The sequence below is a fragment of the Telopea speciosissima genome, chromosome 1, assembly GCF_018873765.1.
Source record: "Telopea speciosissima isolate NSW1024214 ecotype Mountain lineage chromosome 1, Tspe_v1, whole genome shotgun sequence".
NCBI lineage: Eukaryota > Viridiplantae > Streptophyta > Magnoliopsida > Proteales > Proteaceae > Telopea > Telopea speciosissima.
Genome location: NC_057916.1, coordinates 42,536,305 through 42,558,541, shown reverse-complemented (window position 1 = coordinate 42,558,541; position 22,237 = coordinate 42,536,305). Strand labels below are relative to the sequence as shown.

Here is a 22,237-nt window from a genome sequence, read left to right as displayed (position 1 = left end):
GGCCGATTTGAAATTCTTTCCACTCCTAGTATTGGCATTATTGCATTCTTCATCTGATGGGAAGCATAATTTGAAATCAAACTGGGCTAGAAGATGATCAACATCTGATTCCCCATCACTTATGATGTTTATGTTAAATACGAGTTCATCAGAGGGTTCTTTTACATTGAGCTCTTGCAGCTTTTCACAATGATTCCATACTAGAGCTTCTACCATAAGGACTTCTTGATCGAGACCTTCGAGATGATAAAAAATATCATCGCTCTGAGCATGGATCGGGGGACTGGTGCCCCGTCTTATTCCTAGGCCTAGATTTCTGGCTATGTTCCTTCAGAGGTAGGCATTGGTTCCTTGAACTAGCAGTGAAATAGCATTGACCTGATCCCGTATATCGTTCTACCATTTTATATATCGGTCCCATAACCTCCAATATTGTTTGTCCATCCTTTGGTTTATGTTCTTCAGAGTGCCAATCTGTTGTTTCTGAGCCTTGATTATGTTTCTACTTAAATGGATTGCATCTCCATCTCTATTTCGTTCAAGCAGATCCCTTTGTCCATTTAGTATATCCCTGGCACGTCCTCTTAGAAATTGGGATATATTCTTATGTTCTTGCCCTATCCTTGATAAGGATCTGATATCTTCCACTCGTGAATATTGCCTATATACACCCCTTCTATGTGGTCTGAATGGATTAGGGCTTCTTCTGACATAAGTCTAGATGAGTTTATCGGCCTCTAGCATGATCTGATGGACTTCCTCAATGTGTATGTAGAGTCTTTTCCTAATCTTGGCGATCATGTCCAAGTGTAGTAATCATGTTTCTCAATTATTGGAAAATTAATGCTAATTCGTCCCTTTCTTGGACCAAATTGATTGGACAACCACCTCCATATAGTTTGGTGTCAAAACTATCAGTTTGATTATCATGATGTTCACCGACTACTTTGTCTATGATGTCATTTTCAAAGTCTTCACTATCTTTAGAGACATCTGTTGATGAGTTGATGACAATCCTATCGTCTGAATGATTGTTACTTGAATCATCATCATGGGTTTATTCATCCTCATCATTTCCAATGTGTATCATGATGACATCATTAGAAAGCACCTCCCCTAAAGTAACAACCGCCAAGGCATGCAGCAGTTCTTTAGTCCATTCTACATGAGGAGGGCTTTGTTGTTCCTTGATCTGTATGATCAAGGCTTGTAGGTTACTAGGATAATCCTCACCCTCAAGATTGTTAATGGACTTAAAGTTTCCATCGTGTGGCATGAGTGGATTGGTCTGCACATTGGGTTGACTTGTTTGGACTTGCAAACTTCCCTCCATCTAACAGGTCTTGCAAGACATGTTTCAATTGATAACACTAATCAGTTGCATGTCCATTTTGTTGGTGGTACTCAAAATAAAGATTCGATTTTTACCATTTGGGTAATGGGGTTGGCAAGTTAGCCGGCTCTAGGGTAGAAGTCCTCTTCGGAGTAATTTCTTGAGAAATAGGCTCGATGGCTTGCCCAGATTTGTAAATTGTCTCCTCTATCTAGAGAACCTTGCCTTAGGGTTATTTCCTTGTTCTAGGAGGAATGATGCTCCCCTTGCAAGGGCTACAGCATTTAACTCAGAATTCTTGTTTGGGAAAGCCCACTTCCCAGCTCCGGTCTATAGATTGTTTGTTACCATGTTTTGTTCAGGATTCCCTTGAACAAACTCTGGCAGGTTCAATTCATCCTCAACTTGTTGGCCCACTTTTTTTTTTAGCCCAAATATTATCTAGTACCCGGGCAAGCCCCTATAATTTTATCAGAAGGAAGAGAAAAAATTGAATACAAAGGGAAACATTCCGCCTTACCCTAAGCCTCAAGGAACAAAACCCTAAACTCAACCTGAACCCAAACCCATACATTCATGGAAAATAAAGAGACACACAGCCTACATTCTAAGAATGGGCAATCCGGTTCTGTCTTCCCGAAGGATACGTTGTAATTCCTCAGGGGGCTGACTCCCAAGATGAAAGACGTTAGAGGTAGCAGTTTCACAAGAAAGGTTGATCATTTTAACTGTAGTAGCAGAGTCAGAATTAATCACAAAATCGACGAACCCCAAATCGGAACATAGCTTCAAGCCATCCCACAAAGCTCTTAATTCAATGACCTGGTGCAAACGCCATAGTAGTTTGCAAAGGCTGCCAACACAACACCCTCCTTGTCTCTAATGACCCCTCCACCCCCCCCCCCCCCCACCAATCCCTGGATTACCTCTACAGGCACTACCACATTAAATTTCACAAAGAAAAAGGGCGGGCACTAATGAATAAGAAGAGGACATTTCAGCCTAAATGGAGGAGCCGATAAACCAAGGCATTGTAAAATTAATGCTTCTCTAGAGGAAGTCAAGTGTCTTACCTTAGGGGGAATAGGAATGTCTTTTACCCAAGCTTTGATGTTCTCAATAATAGAACCTATAGATAACAGTGTCTCTCCATGCCTTCAGCTATTCCTTTCCTTCCAAAGCTCCCAGATAACAAGGGAGGATAGAAGCCCCATAATATAGGCACTGAGACTCTTGAAGCTAGCTACCCTATGCCAAAACAAAATACGACTCCTTACATCATGTGAGGGGATCACATTAACACCAAAGATTCTTGAAAAATAACTCCAAACCTTGGATGCAATGCCTCCTACAAGCAGGCAATGATTTGTTGGCCCACTTTAAACAAAGCTTCAAAGATGGTCATGGGTTGAGTGAACAAGTGGGTCTTATAATTCTTGCAAATTCTTGATAACCATTTTGACTTGTTCCTTCTCAGTCGATCGGTCCCACATTAGTGCGACTTTTGATCTGAACCTCATCAGATATCGTGTGAACCTTTCATTGGGTTCCTATTTTATGGTCTCAAGTTCCCTTCAGGTCAATTCCATCTCAGTATTGTATGAATATTGGTTGTTAAAAGCCTTCACCATATCGTTCCAAGTACATGTTTGGGAGGAATCTAGGGACATAAGCCATCTTAGAGCGGGGCCAATTAAAGACATTTAAAATGTTTGGCCCATTTGCTGGTCCGTAAAATTTTTATTCTTCATCTGACCAATGTAAACCCTAAGATGTGCTCATAGGTCACCGGTTCCATCAAACTTTTTGGACTTCTAATTGATATCATCGGGTAGTCGAGCCTCGAGGAAGAAACATAGACCTTTAGTTGTTATCATTTCATCCTCTAACATGTTACACCCGTGCCAAAAAACCTGGGCTAATTTGAATTTTGGTTGTAAATCCGAAACCCGAACCCTAACCCAAATTCGACTATAGATCCAGAACCCGAAGATGTGGCATCGAGTACATTATGGAACTTTGGTTGGGTGTTCGATTTGGTAGATGATGAAGAAAGAACCTTTACAGCAATGTGTCATATACTAATAAAATGACGGATACCTCCCTTGTGTAATTGCAAGACCCATCAATAAATGTACGGATCGTGGTGAATTCCACTAACTGATAAATATAAGTCGTGTTTGATATTTTAAACTTAAATATTTCTAGCGAGAGTGTATTAGAATAAGTGGGAAAAATCCCCAGAGAAGAGCCCTAGGATTTCATGAGCGAAAAGCCATAAATAAGGCATCGAAGGCAAGAAAGGATACAAGTAGAGTCTTAGATCCAGGTTTGAGTCCGGTGTGGGCTGAACAACAGGGTACATCGGATTCACGCACAGATTCACACCCAGGCTTGGATCCGGCCTTGTATCTGGTGCGGGTCGGATACGAAATTTCAAGAATTCTGTGTAATATATTATTATATGTTATTTAAATAGATTATATTATAATAATATCACTATAAGTTAAGATGTATTATAATATTATTTTAATATAAGTTATATATAATATAATAATATGATATTTATGTTTATATCTATACGTATGTATATATGATTTATTTATTTATATAGCACATGGGTTATATTGTAATAGAGAAGTAAGAGGTGGCTTGCTGGACAAATAGCGAAGTAGGAGGTGGCTAAGGAAGATGATGTGGCTTGGTGTATAGTGAAGTAGGAGGTGGTTAAGGAAGCTTGTGGTGCCTTGTTGGACAAATAGTGAAGTAGAAGGTGGCTAGAATGGAAGAAGTGGTTGGTGGACAAAGCCACCTAACCCATGCAAGGTGGAGGTGTCATTTAATGGGATTTAGCATTACTTTCCTAACTAATCTAGAGACTCAACAATTGAATCAGTTTTGCAAAATTGAAAGGAAAAAGAGAAGAAGAAAAAGAAGAAGAAGAAGTGGAGGAAGAACTTGAGATCCCATTTTTTTTATTTAAAGGTAGGGACTCCACACTCCTTCCATTTTTTTTTAAGTCTATGGCTATTTTGTTTAACCTATTCTATTATCCAATATTAATTCTTGATAGTTCCTTTAGGAATTTATGGAAATTGAGCTAAATCACTCTATGGGGAGCTTGATGCTCACCTCTGAGACCACTCTTGACCTTCTATTTAATCCCTCACTTGAATCTATGAATTTTAATGGCAAACCCTTTTTTTCATTGATCCCAACAAATCCTTTGATAGGAGTAGGATATTATGACCCTAGGTGACTTAATGATCCTTTTTTCCAAGTCCTTATGGCTTAACACCCAAGTGAAATCAAGTTGGGAAGCTCAAACCTTAGAGAATTCGGATTCAATAGTGGTGGACCCAGAGGTGGACCCAGTGGTGCACCCAGGCCAGAAACCACAATAAGAGTCTATACCTATTCTATTTTCAGGTGGACCCAGAGATGGACTCAGGCCAGAATCCACAACAAGAGTCCACACCTATGCTGTTTTCAGGTGGACCCAGAGGTGGACTCAAGCCAGAATCCATAACAAGAGTCCACACTTGTTCTGTTTTCAGGTGGACTCAGAGGTGGACCCAAACCAGAATCCACCTAAGAGTCCGGTTCAGGTTTTTGGGGTATTTTACCCCGGTTGGACCCAAGCATTGTGCCTCCACATAAATGGGTTAAAATACTACTTCGAGTTAGGTAGCATGTTCTGTCTTCTATTCTAGGAGATTGATCTTTGTTTAGTAAAATGGTATAACTCCACCATCCAAACTTCATTTGCTCTGATTTTAATTTTGTTAGAAACTAGATTCATAGGGCTTCTTTTGTTAGAATAAACCATTGCCCAATTTTACCCCTGTGTGATCCAAAATTTCCATACAAAATTCCCCATTTTTCCTTTTAATTCTTGTAACTATCGTTAAGCATAAATGTGATCCTAAACCTAATCTAACATAATCCTAAGGCTACCCTAGGATCCCACCAACACTCAAACATATCCTAATACTTGTGTATGGTTTAATAATTATATGAAATAATCATTTGGTCATTGGAACCTATCGGAAACTGTCTCGAGGACTATTTTAATCTTGCGAACGCAAACATAACAAAGTAAGTGGGGGTAGGCTTTGATTTCTTTTGGGAGTGTTTAATTCATTCTTAGTACTATTTATTAATGAATTATATGCATATTTAAATTCCTGTTTTGCTTATGATACTTATTGATTTTATTATTTATGACTCATGGACGTGAACGATGTAATGTGAAATGATATGCAATATGAATCTTTGTGTTAGAATAGATGTCGTAATCGGTTTGAAAACGAGTGGTATAGTGTGCCGTAGTATGGAATGCGGGAGCACTGTACACCTCGTACTATGCCATTTAGACTGTATATGGCTAGGAATGTCATTCCTTGATGCTACAATCCTTACCAGCAAGGGTTCAGGTATTGGGTGATTATAGCTTCCTGTCACTAAAGACTGTAAAATACGCCGGGATGGGGTCCTGGCTATGATTATTAGGGTCTACCCATGAAAAGGTATATAATACTAACGATCGATGTGGGCTCCATACAACAGTGGAGGTTATGTCTCGGGGAGGTTAAGTAGGAATCGAGAATGTTTCCCGAGTTGTTGGCGTAGCACAGACCCGACTTAGGCATTTGTTTGTTAGGTGAAAACTAAGATTAAAATTGAACCCATGCATTTAGGATTCATGCTTGTGTGTGTGTGGTCTATCCTTTACTTGCTGGGCTCAGTGGAGCTCACCCTTCTGGAATATTTTTTTTTAGATTGTCTTGCAGATGAATGTGAAAATAGTAGGAAGAATTACTTTGAGGCGGAGGCTGACGACCACTGTGAACGTGCTGGTGCAGACCCAGAGGGTTGTGATCCCAATCATGCAGACGATTAGGGTGTCCTGGAGAACAAGGACTAATGATGTGGTGCTATCTTTATGTTCTATTTTTTTAAATACCATCCTTTTTGGTGGATGAGTTTCCACTGTTTATATTTTAGAATAGTTATGTGTTGGCTCGATGGTCGTGATCTTGGGAATATCGAGTCGTTGAAACTTTAATATAAATAATATATATATAGGACTTGTACATATTTACTTTTTCTGCACTCTGATCAATGTAATACTTGTTATCTTGATATTGTGTGGTGCTTGTGACGTGTATTTACTGCAGCTGGATCTTGAAGGTATCTGAATACTTTGGGTATTGGGGTCAACCATCGGAATCCTCCCAGGGGGTGGTTCCGGAGTGTGGCATAACATCTTTACATTTTTTATGGCATATTCTAGTTTTTCAACCTTTTGTCTTGACAACAGGGTCTCAGCAGACTCGAGCGATAATTGGGGTCCGAAAGTGATGACCTCATCCTCTAGGATCGGATTAGGGTCAGGTGACGAGTCTCCACACAGACATATACGATTCTGGTCCGAAAGTGATGACCTCATTTAGTACTAACTTAGGCACTAAATTAACCAACAACCACATATGAGCCTTCAAATCCTATTCATGTGATTATTCTTCACATCACTCATCTCTAATTCGGGTAAACTTAAAACACAGACTAGTCTTCTCCCAGTCCTAGTCCATCTAGTTGTCAAACCAGTATCATGTCGCCTCAAAGTAATGGTTCCTAATTAGAATAGGGTCCTGATTAGACCAAGCGAGATTTAAGAAAGACCTAAACCTAAGGTGAACCTCATACCCCATATACGTCGTCCTCTAAAAGAGATGATATGCATATGTTGTGCAAACAATTTCACAACAAACACACCACACCCATCTATGGGTTAGTAAGCCTAGCTACAAAATTGATCAAGTTCTAAGTTGGTCAACACATTAAGGACTGCACAAAGGTGAGGTGGGCCCGAGATGGCTCAAGAGGTGATTGGACCGGGTAAGAATGTGTCGGTTTGATTTTCATACAATGTTATAATTAGTGTATCATCACTAAGTGTTAGGCTCTTGATCCTTACATGATGCATGCTGATTAAAGGATAATAGGACAGAAAAGGTTTCCTAAGCAAGGTGTGTCTACATACCTTTCACCACTTCTATAAGTAAGATGATCCAGCGTACGATGGCACAAATCTTTTTTACATACCAGGCCCAAATGTATTGTGCTTAGAATTGTGGATTCACCAAAGGTAAGCCATATGTCTACACACCGGGCCTAGAGTTACACCACGAGATGTAATATGAAGTTAAATTATGCATTAGTTAGGATTATCAACGGTGTATGATAGTGTATGCAATATATGATGCAAAATTAGCTAATCAAAGTTAACATCCAAAAGCACACACTAAAAAAAAACATGTTACAAAAGTACAACATATATGTCAAGCACATAAAAAAATATGGCCTATACTAAACAAGCATAGTAGTCCTCAACAGAATTGCCACTGTGAGGATAATAACATGGCAGGGGATCGGCACATGTCCTCCTCATCCCTCTTTGGGGGGAAAGAGAGAGGTGAATTAAATGTTGGAGTCACCACCTAAATTATTAGGGTCTAAGACCTGTAATATAAATGACTCTCTTACGATGTCCTTCGGGGACTAATTGGTCCATTGGTCTGAGTACGGATCAAGTTACGATCTAGGAAAGGTATTAGGCACCCTAGTCTGTTTAGACTTGCTGGCTATAACATGTAATTGGACAGAAAATAATTTACATGAAAGATAAAATCTAAAATTCAAGAGAAGGATAGGGAAACGCACTTGAAACTCGATTGTATATTAGGGGTTAGTATACATAAAAGTAAAGAAAATGATTATAATGGGTGTGTCAAGCATACAAATGGCAAAGATAGCAAAACAAAATTAGGTACAGAAAGACAATGAAGAATATAAGATGAAAACACAAAGGATGGTAGAAATATAAAAGAAAGACAAAGACCTAGTCTACATGCATGCATAGAAAAATCAAGACATAGGAACATGGAGAAATATGAAGTCACAATGATATATGAAACATGGACAAGTGAACACGTATGAGATATGCATTAACCAATATCGAAACATGGAGATATGCAAATATATAAATACTAAGCTTAAGGGGGGTATATGGAGAAAGAAGATGCTAGATATACAATCACATGGAGAATCCAACAAGTACATACATTAAAAATATGGGGAGTCTGTCTACAAGGGATAGGGATCATGAATGAAAGTAAACGTGAAAAAGTAAAAAATAACAAGAGTATGTGTGATCACCATCTAAAGAGATGGGATAACACACCTCTAAAAGATGCAAAATGAATACAAAAGAGAAGGCGATAAATCTGACAAAAAAAAGTAGAAAAATGGATGTTTATCTAGTTAAAAGGACTTGTACTTGAAGGTGAGTGGAGACTTCCCTCTTTTGACTCAAGGGAGAGATGTTCAGAGTCTATTTCGCTTTTGGATAAGTGTTCTCGATCTCTCTTGAACAGCACTTCATCACACTACTCGAAGGTCACTCGATATGAGCTAACTGGCCAAAGTAGGACTTTGAGAATTGTCCAAGGATCCTCCTCAACATTAGAGCGGGTGTATTCATAGTTGTAGAGTGGTGTATGCACTCCCAAATTCGTGCTAGAATGTTGAATTTGATCTAGATCATTGGTGGGGGATCGAAATGGTTATTTTTGCATCGATGGCGGGTGTTTGGTCAAAGTTATAGCCAATGGAGTGTGGTAAGTGATTTGTTGCCAAAGGAGGAATTGTTTGGGGTCTAAGATAGCAAAATCTTGCATCCAATTTGCCAAATATAAGTTTGGGAGTAAAAGGAAGTGAAATCGAAGTTAAACATGACAGGTGTGGGTGTCTCTAATTTGTAGAGTCGCAGTGAAATGAGGTCGAGTCGACATCGAGGAGGGGGTAGGTCAACATCGAGATGTTGTCGATAAACAGTTGTCAACATCGGTGATGATGTTTTTTGTGTCAGTATGAATACTTTGAATTTCGATGGAAGATAGATAGTGAAAGGGTTCTATTCGACATTCAAAGGGCATGGGTCGATGTCGATGGAAGGTAGGGTCATTGTCGATTCGGGGGCTTTCAATGTCAGCCTTGGTTTCGGTGTCGATAGGAAGGATTTGGGTTATTTAGGCTATTTGAGCTGGTTCTGTGCTGGGCCAGGCTGGTTTCAAAGAGAACTGGGATAAGGCTGGCCCTTCTAGGAGGCTTAGAGTACTTTGGGACTCTGGTTTTGGCTCCAATAGGGATTAATGGGGTTTATCCTCTGATGGGTATCAAGGGTGGACTATCTGTGGATAGATTCGGGAAGTCCAAATTTACGCTACATCTGCAAATACATCGACTCTACCCCTTAAAGGATACTCATCATCGTTACACCAAGACTCCAGGGGGAAGACAAAATGAGGTGTTTTGCAAATATATCGACTCTACCCCTTGAAGGATACTCATCATCGTTACACGAAGCCTCTGAGGGGAAAGACAAAATGTGGTGTTTACAGATCCAACCCCAGACATCCCAAAGGAGGGATACTTATCCTTTAGAACCCTTATTGATCCCTTATAGTTTTCATAAGTATATTTACTAGACCTTTTCACTCATTCATGAGCAATGTAGGACTAAAAGGTTCTTTCTATTTTTTTTCTTTAATAAAGCAAACAAAGGGGTAGTCAAGGGTTCAAGCCTTGAAGACAACAAATGAAAACAGTTGAGAGAATAGTTTTAAAATACATTCTAAAACCTAGTTTTATTAATAAAATACAAAAATTACCCTACAAAACGTCATTGCAAGTATATTTTGGACTTTAATCTACACTAAATCTAACAAACTACGCTACAGAGTACAGATGAAGTTAACTTTCTTGAACCTTTCCTCATCTATATAGCCAACTAGTTAACCAACCATATCTTACTAGTTGACCCTCGCGACATCCCTTTTTCAAATGGACATTTTTCGACCAGCCTTGTCCCATCTCAGATTCAGCGATGTTTAGAAAGTGATTTTTAAACTTTCATCAGTATGTGGCCTCACCTCCTACACTCACCTAAGTCAGCCCATAATATGCACCACAGTTAACACACCCCCGCATTTCTTAGCACATGGCTAATTTAGAGTTTATAACTTATCCTCCTTTCATTATGGTGATACTACTTTCCCATTTAATCAAAATAAGCAACTGATAGTAGTACTAAATAAATCATCCAGTGCCTTCGTTTTTACCCTTTTAAACCAATTCTAGAGACTTACTTTCACAGAGGTTGAGTGTCCATCACATGACGTATGTCATAGGACTAAAATGTTGATCTACAATGCCACAAATCGGGCTACTGTGGTGCCATACTGGCTCCCTCTGAGGAGTACATGGAGAGTTTCACATGACATCTATCCTACCCCTTGTTTTTGCACATCTTAGTCTTAACTTCAGAAAGCCATAACTTTAAATCTGGTAGGTCAATTTTCACAAACCAAATATTGTTGGAAAAAACTTATTCTTAATACTATTTGATGGGATAAGAATCAGGCACAAATCAGGATGGGAACAAGTTGACAAAACATACCTATTTTTCTAGTTTGGTTTAGTTTTCAAATGGTCGAATAGGCTCATGGTTTTAGTGCACAGTATCGGAATGGGTATCGGTCAACCTGGAAACTGATACGGTATCGGATCAATATCAGCATGGATCGAACAAATTTGCCCCTAATTCTCCTTGAAATTTTCATTTTTACCATTTTACCCCTTAACTATACCGTGTCACCGATATAGTATGGGCACGGTATCGAGATTGACAAGATGCAAAACCGGTACGGATCGCCTGATACATGCGATCCAATACCGATTCTTAAAGGCATGGATAGACTAACCTAATTAAGGGAATTTCGATCGTTTTCATATAAAAAAATATTTTGTAAAATTATAAAATACCAAAATAGGTTCCATGGGGGGTTCCACGGGATTCCTCTGATAACTAATGAGAAGATCCAGGATGACAAAATGTGGTTTCTACATAGGCGACAGAAATGATTGTTACTCTTGGAATCCTCAAAAATTTGAGAATATTGACCAGAAGCCAAAGAGATTGACCATTATCCACATGCCCATTTGGGGGTTTAACGGAAGGAGCTATAAGTTTCTACCTTTGAGACTGCAAAAACTTGATTGCTCCTATTCATTCAGGGTTGAGCATGGTTTCTCACCTCAACATCAGGGGATAAAAACACAACAACTGTCTTATACCCCATAAATACCTTAATGAAAGAAATACAGCTATTTGGACTGAAGTCTGAGTGAACCCTAGCTACAATTTTATTCACAAACTTGTTCTTCTTTCTATACTCTCCTTCTGAATTGAGTTAAAAAATGAGAATCCGCAAGGGTTTCTTTTGCAAGAACTATGAAATTCATCTTTTTTTTCACTATTTTCATATAAAGCTTAAACTCAAAAGCCACTGGAGAAGCTGACAGAAGGGCTTGCGACAAAATCCATGGATAGAAGCAGAGCCTAGATACCCAGGGTTCCAAAACACAATATCTAGTACGTCTAGAATTCAATAGGGTTTTGTATAATGGAGAAGAACATGGAAAAGCTAGGATGCAGACAATATAATACAGAGTTGATGAACAAAGAGAGAGATAGGAGAGCTTACTCTACCAAGTATCTGTCACTAGTAAGAGCATTGAAGAGACAAATGGTGGGAGTTACAAAGGGGGGGAGGAAGTTGCAAAAGAGGTGGGTCAGGCTTGCGAAGAGGGGGTGGAGTGGAAGTTGTAGAAGGGGTGGCGTAGGGGTTACGTAGAGGGGAGTGGGGTACAGGTAGGATGGGAGTGGGGAGAGAGAGGAATTAGGAAATAACAACGCAGTAGAATGGCGATTTGCAAAAGAAGAATAGAAAGAGAAAGCACACACACACGAGACAGAGATTTACGTGGTTCATCCCCAAGAAGGTAGACTACATCCACAGCAGAGTGATAGATCCAAATCCACTATTTCTGTGAAGAAAATACAAAACATCTCTCAAGGAGATGACAACTATATATCGTTACAATATAGAGAAAACCCTAACCCACAAAAGTACAAAACTGCCCCCAGAAGCCCACCCGGTTTGGTCCAAGTTCCAAACCAACATAGGGCGAATAATATATCAAATCGAAGATCTCAATGAACACTTCAGGGTATAGTGCCTATGGCGCTGATGTATGCACTTTTTGGCCCTTCTGGTGCATTTTAAAGTCGAAATAGCCCACCGAAGAATCACAATACTTTCTGGATTAAAACTAAGATCAGTCTTCACCAATAATAGGGGGGCAGAAGGTAAGGGTATAGAGCGGGAGATGGGGGCTGAGTTTGAAGTGAGACAACTGGCCATGGTCAAAGTTGGAAATGTTTCTCATCTTACATAGAACCTGGCTAATTAGGAACCCCAAACTTATATTTCAAACATGAGGTATCCCAAATGTAGTATTTTTAAATGTTGGGTACCTTAGCTATATTAATATTATAGTTTAAATTTGTTTTGGGTTACTAGAGATGCCAATGGTCTGGGTCTAGGTTGAGTCATTAAATACCCATTGCTAATCCCTTCTAGGACTGAAGGAACATTTGCAAAAAAACTTCGAACAGTTTATAGGTTTTATAGTTCAATGGATCTTAGGTCCAATCAAGGCACAATAATATGAATTTGAAGGTCCAATCAATCCATATGAGCTGAGTCCACTTGACATAGCATTGGGTTGAGCCCTTTGTGTATAAAGCACGGATACTGATTGTTTACCATAAAGAACTAAGGAATAAAAAATTGGATTAGAATTGGTGAAATCAGTTTATTTGAATCATAATCCATCCAATTGTGATTGTGCTCGATCTCAAAATCATTTTCTTAATTGGCCATTAATGCACTCAAAGCTTCATCTCTTTTTATTCTTTCCTTATTTTAGTCAATAAATAGTAGAAAATCAATACAACTTATCCTTGTAATTTTTTGTTGCTAAAGATCAGCAAAGAATATATTAAAAGAGAAAAAGGTACAAATGTTAAACATCCAGGCATACCTAGACGATTACAAAAAACACCAAAGTAGGGAAAACAACCCTACCCAAACAGCAAAAACTCCAACGATGGGAGACAACCACTAGCAAACTCTAAACGAAGGATGACCTAAAGCATCACTGAGCAAGGACGAATTAACAAAAGTGGGAAAATCAGAGACCAACAAGATAGATACCCCATATTTCGCTGATTTAGCCAAAAAATCCGTCATAGGGTTTGCCTCCCTAAATCAATGAGTGATCTTCTAATGTATGGAATGAAAAAAAGATTGGAACCCAATCCATTGCTACCTAACAAACCAAGGAATGACCCCTAAGTTGCAAGTTGCAACCACTGCCACCAAGTCACACTCAATCCATAAGCGCATCACACCCATCTCCTTAGCGCTAAGAAAACCATGCATGATCGCCCAAAACTCTTCCACAAAGTTAGTCTTAATACCAAGGAAAACACTGAAAGCCGAAAGGGGAACAACTTGATCATTCCTAAAGATGCCACCCACACCAGCCTTGTCTGGATCCCTAAGGAACAACCATCAACATTAAGCTTTATCCAACCCCTTGGAGGTCTACACCACCAAACCTCCCTAATCACCTGAGTCGGTTTAGGAACCCAAGGATATTTAACCACCTAGCACAGACCAAATCCTAAGTTGTTGACACCGGATAGTAAAAGAACCTAAGAGTTCCCTAAGAGAATAAAGGACTTGAAGCAGAGCCACACCCACCGATCTAACCTTCCCCTCAAACTTCCTGGAGTTACACTCCTTCCAAACAATATAAGGGATCAACACCACTCCCAACTCCCAAACATTAGGCAAAGGAGCCACTTTGGATTTCCTTTTCCATCAAGACACCAAGTCCTCAAAAGACACCACACCCGGCCAAGTAAAACCAAAGAAATCTAGAAATCTCTACCACAAAGAACAAGAGAAAACACATTCAAAAAATAAATGTGATGCTGACTCCACATCACCTTTGCAAAGATCACAATAACGGGACACCATCTGCAGCCCTTTGATCGACAGGGCAACCTCGGTTGGAATGTTATTATGCATCAACCTCCAAGCAAAACATGAATGCTTTGGCAGCATCTTCTTATTCCAAATGACACCACACCAAGGGACCTTGGGTTTCTCTTCCTGATAGCTTCCCAAGCTGACCGGGTTTTAAACACCCCAAAAGGTGTAAGGCCCATAAACAAAGATCCGAACAAGGGTGGGAGCATAATTTTCTTATTAGAAGAGAAAATATCCCCAAGAAAATTCGAATTTACCTGGGGGAGGGACCAGAAAGAATGCAAAATGAAGTCTGCCACCTTTGACAATTTATCCACAAAACACTCCATCCTAAGACCCGAAGCCGTGACAATGAACTCGCTACCCATCAACCAATCCTTTCAAAATTTTACAGAACACCCATCACTAATAACCCTACGTTCATTCTATTTCCCAACATTCCAAACTCTTTTAAGGCCAAGCCAAATTGATGAGGAAAAATAGTGATTTTTCAAAGACCCATCACCATTAACAAATCTCGCCTTGAGAAAGTTACAAACCAAGGAGTCTTCATGTATAACTGACTAGGCTAATTTACCAAGAAGAGCCATATTGACATCACGAAGGTGTCTCAAGTCCAATCCCCCTTCATCTTTGGGACTGCAAACCACATCCCATTTAACAGCCAGCATCTTCCTGGACTCAATGTCCTCGGACCATATCATATTGCACAGCCACCTCTCCATCAGCGTCACCAGGGAAGCAGACCACCAGTAAACCGAGAAATGAACAGGGAGACTCAACACCACTAACCTTACAAGCTCCACCCTACTGGCAAAGGAGAGAAGCTTTCCTTTCCACCCTGCCCGACGATTCTTGAATTTGTCAACCAGAGGCAGCAACCTAGCCTTGGTAACACTTCCCTTTAAGATATCCACACCCCGATACTTGGTAGGAAGGCTGCAGAGAGGAATATTCAGCACATCAAAAATTCTTCGCCTTCAAACGGGGATGATGGATCCACAAAACAACTTGCTCTTTTCCAAATTGATTTTTTGGCCTGAAAAAATCCTTCAATGCCCAAATATACCTGAAAGCACCATTAATAAAAATAAAAACATCCTCAGCAAAAAGGAGGTGACCAGGAGTATGAATACCCCTAGGACCCCTCAAAGGAAGAATTTGCTGCTCCACCATCCTTTTCAGGTCACTACACAAAAGTTCCTCCTCAATAATAAAGAGCAATGGGGAAAGAGGATCCGCTTGGCGCAACCCCCGCTCCACCCCAAAGAATCCCACTGGACCACCATTGGCCAGAACTGAAATTCGAGTAGAAGAAAGCAACTGGCGAAGCCACAGAACCCATCTCTAACTGAAGCCAAATATGCCCAACACCTTGAATAAGAAATCCCAAGAAAGGGAGTCATAAGCCTTCTGAACATAAAGCTTAAGGCCAATACCACCACGTACCCCTCACCACCTTATGCATCAAGTTACTCAATTCCGAGGCCAAACTGATGGTAGAAATAATCACCTTCCCCTTCTGAAAAGCCCCTTGTTCCTCAGAAATAAGCCGAGGCAAGAAGTCACTTAGTCTATTAGCCATAATTTTTTAAATAATTTTGCAAACAAAATTACCCAAACAAATAGGGCGAAATTTATCAAGAGAGATAGAACCATCCACTTAGGGATCAAGGCAAGAAAGCAATTATTAATTCCTTTAGGAATGACGCCTTCCATAAAGAAATTAGAAACTGCCTTACACACATCCACAACCACCATCTCCCAGCAATGCCTAAAGAAAGCACCTTGGAACCCATCAGGGCCATGAGAACTACAAGGGTCAAGATCCCACACCTCCTTCTTAATCTCCTCCCCTCCAGGAATAGAGTCCAACTTCACCTTATCTTCATCACCAAGCACAGTTGGAATCACATCAAGGATATCCAAGTGCTCCTCAAGGGGAACAAACTTGTGAAAATTTTGAATGTACTCACTAACATATTCCGCCACACCATTCCGATCAGAAACCAAATTCCCATCACCATTTTTAAGACACCTGATCTGGTTTTTAGCTCTTCGTAACATCACAGAGAGGCAACAAAATTTTGAATTGCGGTTCCCTTCTTTCAGACATTTAATTCTCAACTTTTCACGCCAAAGCCTCTCCCAATCCTTCAAAACTAATAAGTATTTAGTCTTGGCATTCGCCTCCAAGCCAAACAAGGAATTATTAACCCCTATAGTCTCCATGGCCCCTTGTAATTACGTAGCTAGATCTACATGACTTTTGAACAAAAACTTTTAAAAAATTAAAGATGTGGAAATTTTTGCTACCTTAATTCAATTTTTTATTGTTTGGGCTGATTCATTCCCACTGACTTCGATCTGATTCTAATTGAAATCGATGGAGGCCGATCCCATATCAGATTCCGGGTTTTCAAACCTTGCTCCCAATTCCCAAATATTAGATTCTACATTGATAACTTGAAAAACTCAGAGTCCTTGATCAACTGTGATATATACAAAAGGAGCTCACCAAATTATTGGAGTGGTGATTCTGTTTATAAAGATTTCTTTATGCATACTGCTTTAATATATTACATTTATTGGGACATTTATCCACCGATAAGCTAGGTTCAGGTAGCTGAAACAAGTAGCCACTGTTACTTAACCGAGTCTCTTTATGAAACTGAAAGTAAACCATCGTCAACATGCTTTGAGTGAGTAGTTAAAGGGCTCCCAATTGCAATAGGTTTGACTATCAAGGACAACACATGGTCCTTGCTTTTGCTGCTCTCGGCACCAAGTCCATCTCCATATTGGTATACACAAAGTGATGTTCGGGCAAGATTTAGACAGAAATGGACAAATTGGCTGGAGAATGGAGAATTGGTGATAGATTTGTTCATCAATTTCCATGTCTCCATAATCCTGGCTCTAATGTGTTCACGGGCTACCTGCTCAGAAACTTTATGCTCATACATGTAACAATGAATCGATGATGAAACATCACCTCTCTCTAGCTCGGCCTGCATTGAAGGCAAAAAAAAAACAGAGTATTATTAGGTTCTGAGCATGATTTCCTCTTTCAAAATTTGTCAACAATGAAGAGAAAATTAAGGAAGATTGAGTCAAAGTTAGATACCGATGAAGTGGCGAGATCATTGGAAAGCCGAAAGATCATGGAAGGGCCAAATATTAGATCTGGGTTGTTGTCAAGGAATTCAAGTACTTCCTCATTAATCTCTTGCCCTGTTGCAAAAAATGCATGGACAAGAAATACTGTTCCAGAAGATGAAACCCATCCATTCTTCAAGTACTCCTCAGTTGATGGGGTTGTTCTGGTTTGGTACCACTTGGCCTCAACAAACATTGCCTTAATGAAATCTGCCCACTGAGACAAATTGAAAGAAAAAAAAAATGGAAGTTTTAATAAATTGACTTCAAGTTCTATGTGTGGAAGATGATAATTTTTTATTAAAAGACATGATACCGTTTTCGTCAAGTATGGTAGGATATCCCAACCCTGCTCTTTGAGAATGTCATAGGCCATTTCATTAGTGGTGTTGAAGAGAGCTAAGAAAGACATCTTCATGTAGTCTGGAAGTTTTTTCATTGCTGCCATATCCCATCTGAAACAAATCAAATATGTAATCACTGTTGCAAGTCATATATGCTTTATATTTTTTATGTAATCACAGAGCAGATTAATCCCAAAAGGAAAAATAAATCTCAAAATCATAATTCATTCATTTTGTTAATTTAAAAAAGATACTAACCTCTCAACTGCATCAGTGAAGAGCTCGAGTTCCTCAAGAGAGCCATAGACATCATAAATGTCATCTATTATTAGAACAAAATTCATGACTTTTGTAAGCCAGTTTCTGCAGCGCTCATACTGAGGCTCATAGGTAACCCCCATACTCCACAAGAAACTCTCCACCAGCCGGTCCCTTGCAAAGCTCAATTTCGCTGCTAAACCGAGATTTCGCCACCACCTAAATAACAAATCAAATAATTCAATTAGTACATTCCACAGTAATAAGAGAGACACTGACAAAAAAAACTACAGTTTTATACCATGTATTATATGGTATCCCCACATACATAACATGGTACTGTACCTTTATGTTGGGGTTCCATGTAGAAGGTGGAAGTAATAATCCCACATTGGATGTGAGTAGCCCAATATGGAGACTAATAGGTACTTGGGCACTCTAGTAACCATTTACTGTAAAGTTTCCAATGCCTTGGGCCACAGAGAAACATTGAACAGGGCCAACTGGGGTATAATTCAATAATGAGATTATCTTGCCATGTCTTCTTAGTCATACCTTGATGCATGTCTGAGATCTCTCTGATGCACTGCTTGCACCATGTTGAAGTCCAGCTTAGCCAATTCAAGAATGATAGGATTCATATCCTCTTGTCCTTGGTAAGCATCAATATACCACCTTGTCTCTGGCCTAAGCATCCTCCAATGCAAGGGAACTTCCAAAGAATGCTTCACTTGGGTCTCAAGATTTGAGTCTTTGTAGTCCTTTATGTCTTCAAGATGTCTTTTAGTAAAGTCTCTGGCATCATCCAAGATGCTTTCACCTTCTGCACCTAAGTATGAAGCTTCATACAAGCTCAGCATTCCCATAGTGTCATCACAGAGGGACTCTTGGAATTTTCCTTTTTCATCCAAGAATCCACTAAACACATCTGCAATCATAAGATCTTGTTATATATTATGGGTTAATTAAAAGTAAATTAAAGAAACAACTTTTTCTGATGTCACTCAAGAACAAAATTAAGAACCTTAAAACTACCTTGGGAGAGCAGATATCCATTTTGCCTAAGAAGCCTAAAATGGAGAGCAGTAGCATATAAATCATCCTTAATCCACTTATCAGTATTGCTGTCATTGTATATTGCTTGCAAGGTTCGATCTATCTCTTTATCGAAGAAGTGTCCCAAACCAAGCCTTTGCAAGACATCGATCAGCTTAAGCTGAGCCAATGGTTCAACCTCCTTGTTGAGCATAACCCTGACATCTTCTGTAATTTCCTTTGCTCTTGATCTGAATGTGTCTTCCTACATATATGAAGGATTTCTATAATGAGTGAGCATTTAAAATCAAGGAAATTAACCAACTTATAAAAATTATAAAAAAAAAAACTATGAAAAGTAGATATAATTACCACATAACCACTACGTAATGATTCGACGAAATCATAATCCCAAATGGTAGGTTGATAGACTACTGATGGCTTATTAATAATGTCTTCTGCTTGAGATTGGATGCTAGCATTAGCAACACATCTGATCTGCCAATTGGATCGGATGTTGCATGGAGCTCTCAGTATGACATATCGGGTAGGTATCATTGAAACAGAGGAGGGAGGGTTCAAAGCATGAAGTTGAAGAGCCATTCTCTTCTTGACTGTCCTTTCTTTCTGTTACAATTCTTATGGTCTGAATCCTACTTTGTACCATCTATCACATATGTGTATATATAGAACTCTATATCGATATAAGGATTGATTACTGCCACAGAAAATATAAAAAATCATTGTTTGGTTCTACAAATTTTTGGTCCATAAATTTCTCAATTTCTGAGTTACCACAAAAATTTTGAGATGAAAAGCCAAACCCATATCAAATCAACGAAGAAGACATGGCCAAGATTTGGATTTTTATGTTTAGTTAACTAAACCATATATATGGATATTAGTAAGCTTGAGAATATTACAAGCTTTTGAGTGGTGATATTTAGTAGAATATGTGTGGCTTACGTATTTCTGAGTCTTTGAGAGGAGGGAGATACACAATTAAAGCTAGGTACTGAGATTTCATGGCTTCATGTTGGAGAAATTTTTTCAGGAAAGTTCGGTTGGATTCTAGACGTATAAGTTGAGGTCCACAGGTAAAACAGAACCGTAAAATGTCGCCGTCCGAAGCTAAATGTGGTTTAGGTTCATTTGGAATAGAGAAACCAATGAAAAGTCTATTAATGGTCCCTAAATTTTGGAGGAGGTAACTGGAGCTCAGTGAAGCACCTGTACAACGCAACAAAAGATTATATCCTTCACGAAGATGGCGATTGGGGGGGGGGGGTGTTAAGCCAATGCAACTTGTCAAAAAGCCTTTGGATCTCTGGGAGACCCAAGAAATTGGGCCGGCTGAGGCCCACCCATTTAAGTCGTTGTTAGTGGGTTTTCTTTTTCTTTGTTTTTTCGAGTGTGAGAGGTATTCCTTTGGGACACTAAAAGTTTGGGCCAGATGTGGCCCTGCCATAGCAGTCTTAGTGGGCTTTGTTTTTTTTTTCTTCCTTTTGTGTGAGAGGGTATTGGCTTTAGTTTGTAATCGATTGGACGAACCTTTTATGATTTTATGCCTCAGATGTGGAAAAAATGGAAAGCACAATACTTGTCTGGGCCTCTAGAGCCTGTATGCACGTGTTGGCCAATGGGAATGTGTGCGCATGTAACGTAAGTATTGATCTAAGCAGAATTTCGCCTTTTCATGGGGCAAAGCAGTACTTTTCATGGAGGCGGGACAGTACTGTGTCTAGATGAAGGAGCCACGCTGACTATGCGGGCCACGCGACCAGATAACATTCTTTTTCCTTAATTCAAAATAGAACATTGGCAAATGCTATCGAGTTGTACAAAAACTAGCCTGCAATTGTCCAATCAGATAAAAAAGAAAAATGTTATTCATATCTGTTGACATTGAAAAGGGGGTGAATCGGTGAATTTTAAAATTTTCTTCCCAAGTTGTACCTCACACACATCTCTGACACTGTCAATGGACACTCACACAAACAACACTGCACAACCCTCACAAACTTACAGACACAAACGAATTGAATCAGTCAATGTTGGCATAAACACAATATCCCTAACACACTGGCAATTTCATAGATACATTGGTTGGCACCGTCCTCACTCTGGCCGTCACACCATTAATCACTGGGCTCTCAATATATCAAACCATCTAGAGAGAAAGCCATTGGAACAAACCTAGCTTTGGGCTAATCTCTTGACTAAATCTTGTATGTTCTGGTCGTGATATTTGATCCTTGTGTACAGGACATGTCATATAATGAACCATATGCTATTGTATAGTGGGGGGATTGGTTGGTCCATAATTAACTACTTAAATTGGGTATTATTGGTTCCACCCACTTGTCAACCCATGTGTTAGCAAACATTGTATTGAGAATACATTGTTGGATTGATATGTGGCATGCATGCTGGCTAAATTCCCAATGGCGATCCTACCTCTTTCCTTTAAGTCCAACCCCATATATGTAGCACCTTTATTATTCGGCATAGACCCTTTAATTTTTTTCTCATTGGATGTGGTTCTTTATGTGAGATGAGATCTCGTATAAAGATATAAAGATGAAGGGAGATGTTGAGAAAATGAATCTTTTCTTTGCAGCATGTAGGATTGAGATTCCTATTGCAATAAAATCATACCTTAGGATATGATTTTTCGTGAAATATTGTGATTGGTTCTAATTTTGAAACAATATCACAACACTTACCAAAAAGAGATTTTGGAAAGAATTTTTGTTACAAATTGACAAGAGTTGTCAATAGCAACATAAGAGATCTCTCCAAAATCATTTTGGGCTCTCCCTTTTCTCCAAGAAAGAAAATTGACTCTCTCTCCCTTCCTCTCTTGTGTGCTCTTGAGTGATGGTGTGAGATTTGGGTTCTTGTGAAAAGCCCTAAGTATTCTTAGAGGTTTTTGCATTGGCATGATTGCATCGCTACATCTGTAGGAAGGACCAACTAAGAAAGGGCTAATTAAGTTTGCGTGGAGGCCTTGCATAAATGAATCTTAAGGTAACCTTTAATCCCCCTTTGTATGGTTATGTTTTTTAAATGGCTGCCAA

The 22,237-nt window shown here is 39.4% G+C and overlaps 1 protein-coding gene across 1 annotated transcript; it reads right to left on the bottom strand.

Annotated features, from left to right (window-relative positions):
• Window positions 1-16,798: 16,798 nt before the first annotated feature.
• Window positions 16,799-19,804, bottom strand: LOC122670672 (terpene synthase 10-like). Its single transcript, XM_043867636.1, has 7 exons — window positions 19,530-19,804; window positions 19,158-19,422; window positions 18,678-19,050; window positions 18,123-18,341; window positions 17,837-17,975; window positions 17,489-17,737; window positions 16,799-17,372 (listed from the first exon to the last, which is right to left on the bottom strand). Exons 1-7 carry the CDS (start codon window positions 19,758-19,760, stop codon window positions 17,025-17,027), a joined length of 1,824 nt encoding a protein of 607 aa, XP_043723571.1. The 5' UTR covers window positions 19,761-19,804; the 3' UTR covers window positions 16,799-17,024.
• Between the last annotated feature and the right edge of the window lie 2,433 nt (window positions 19,805-22,237).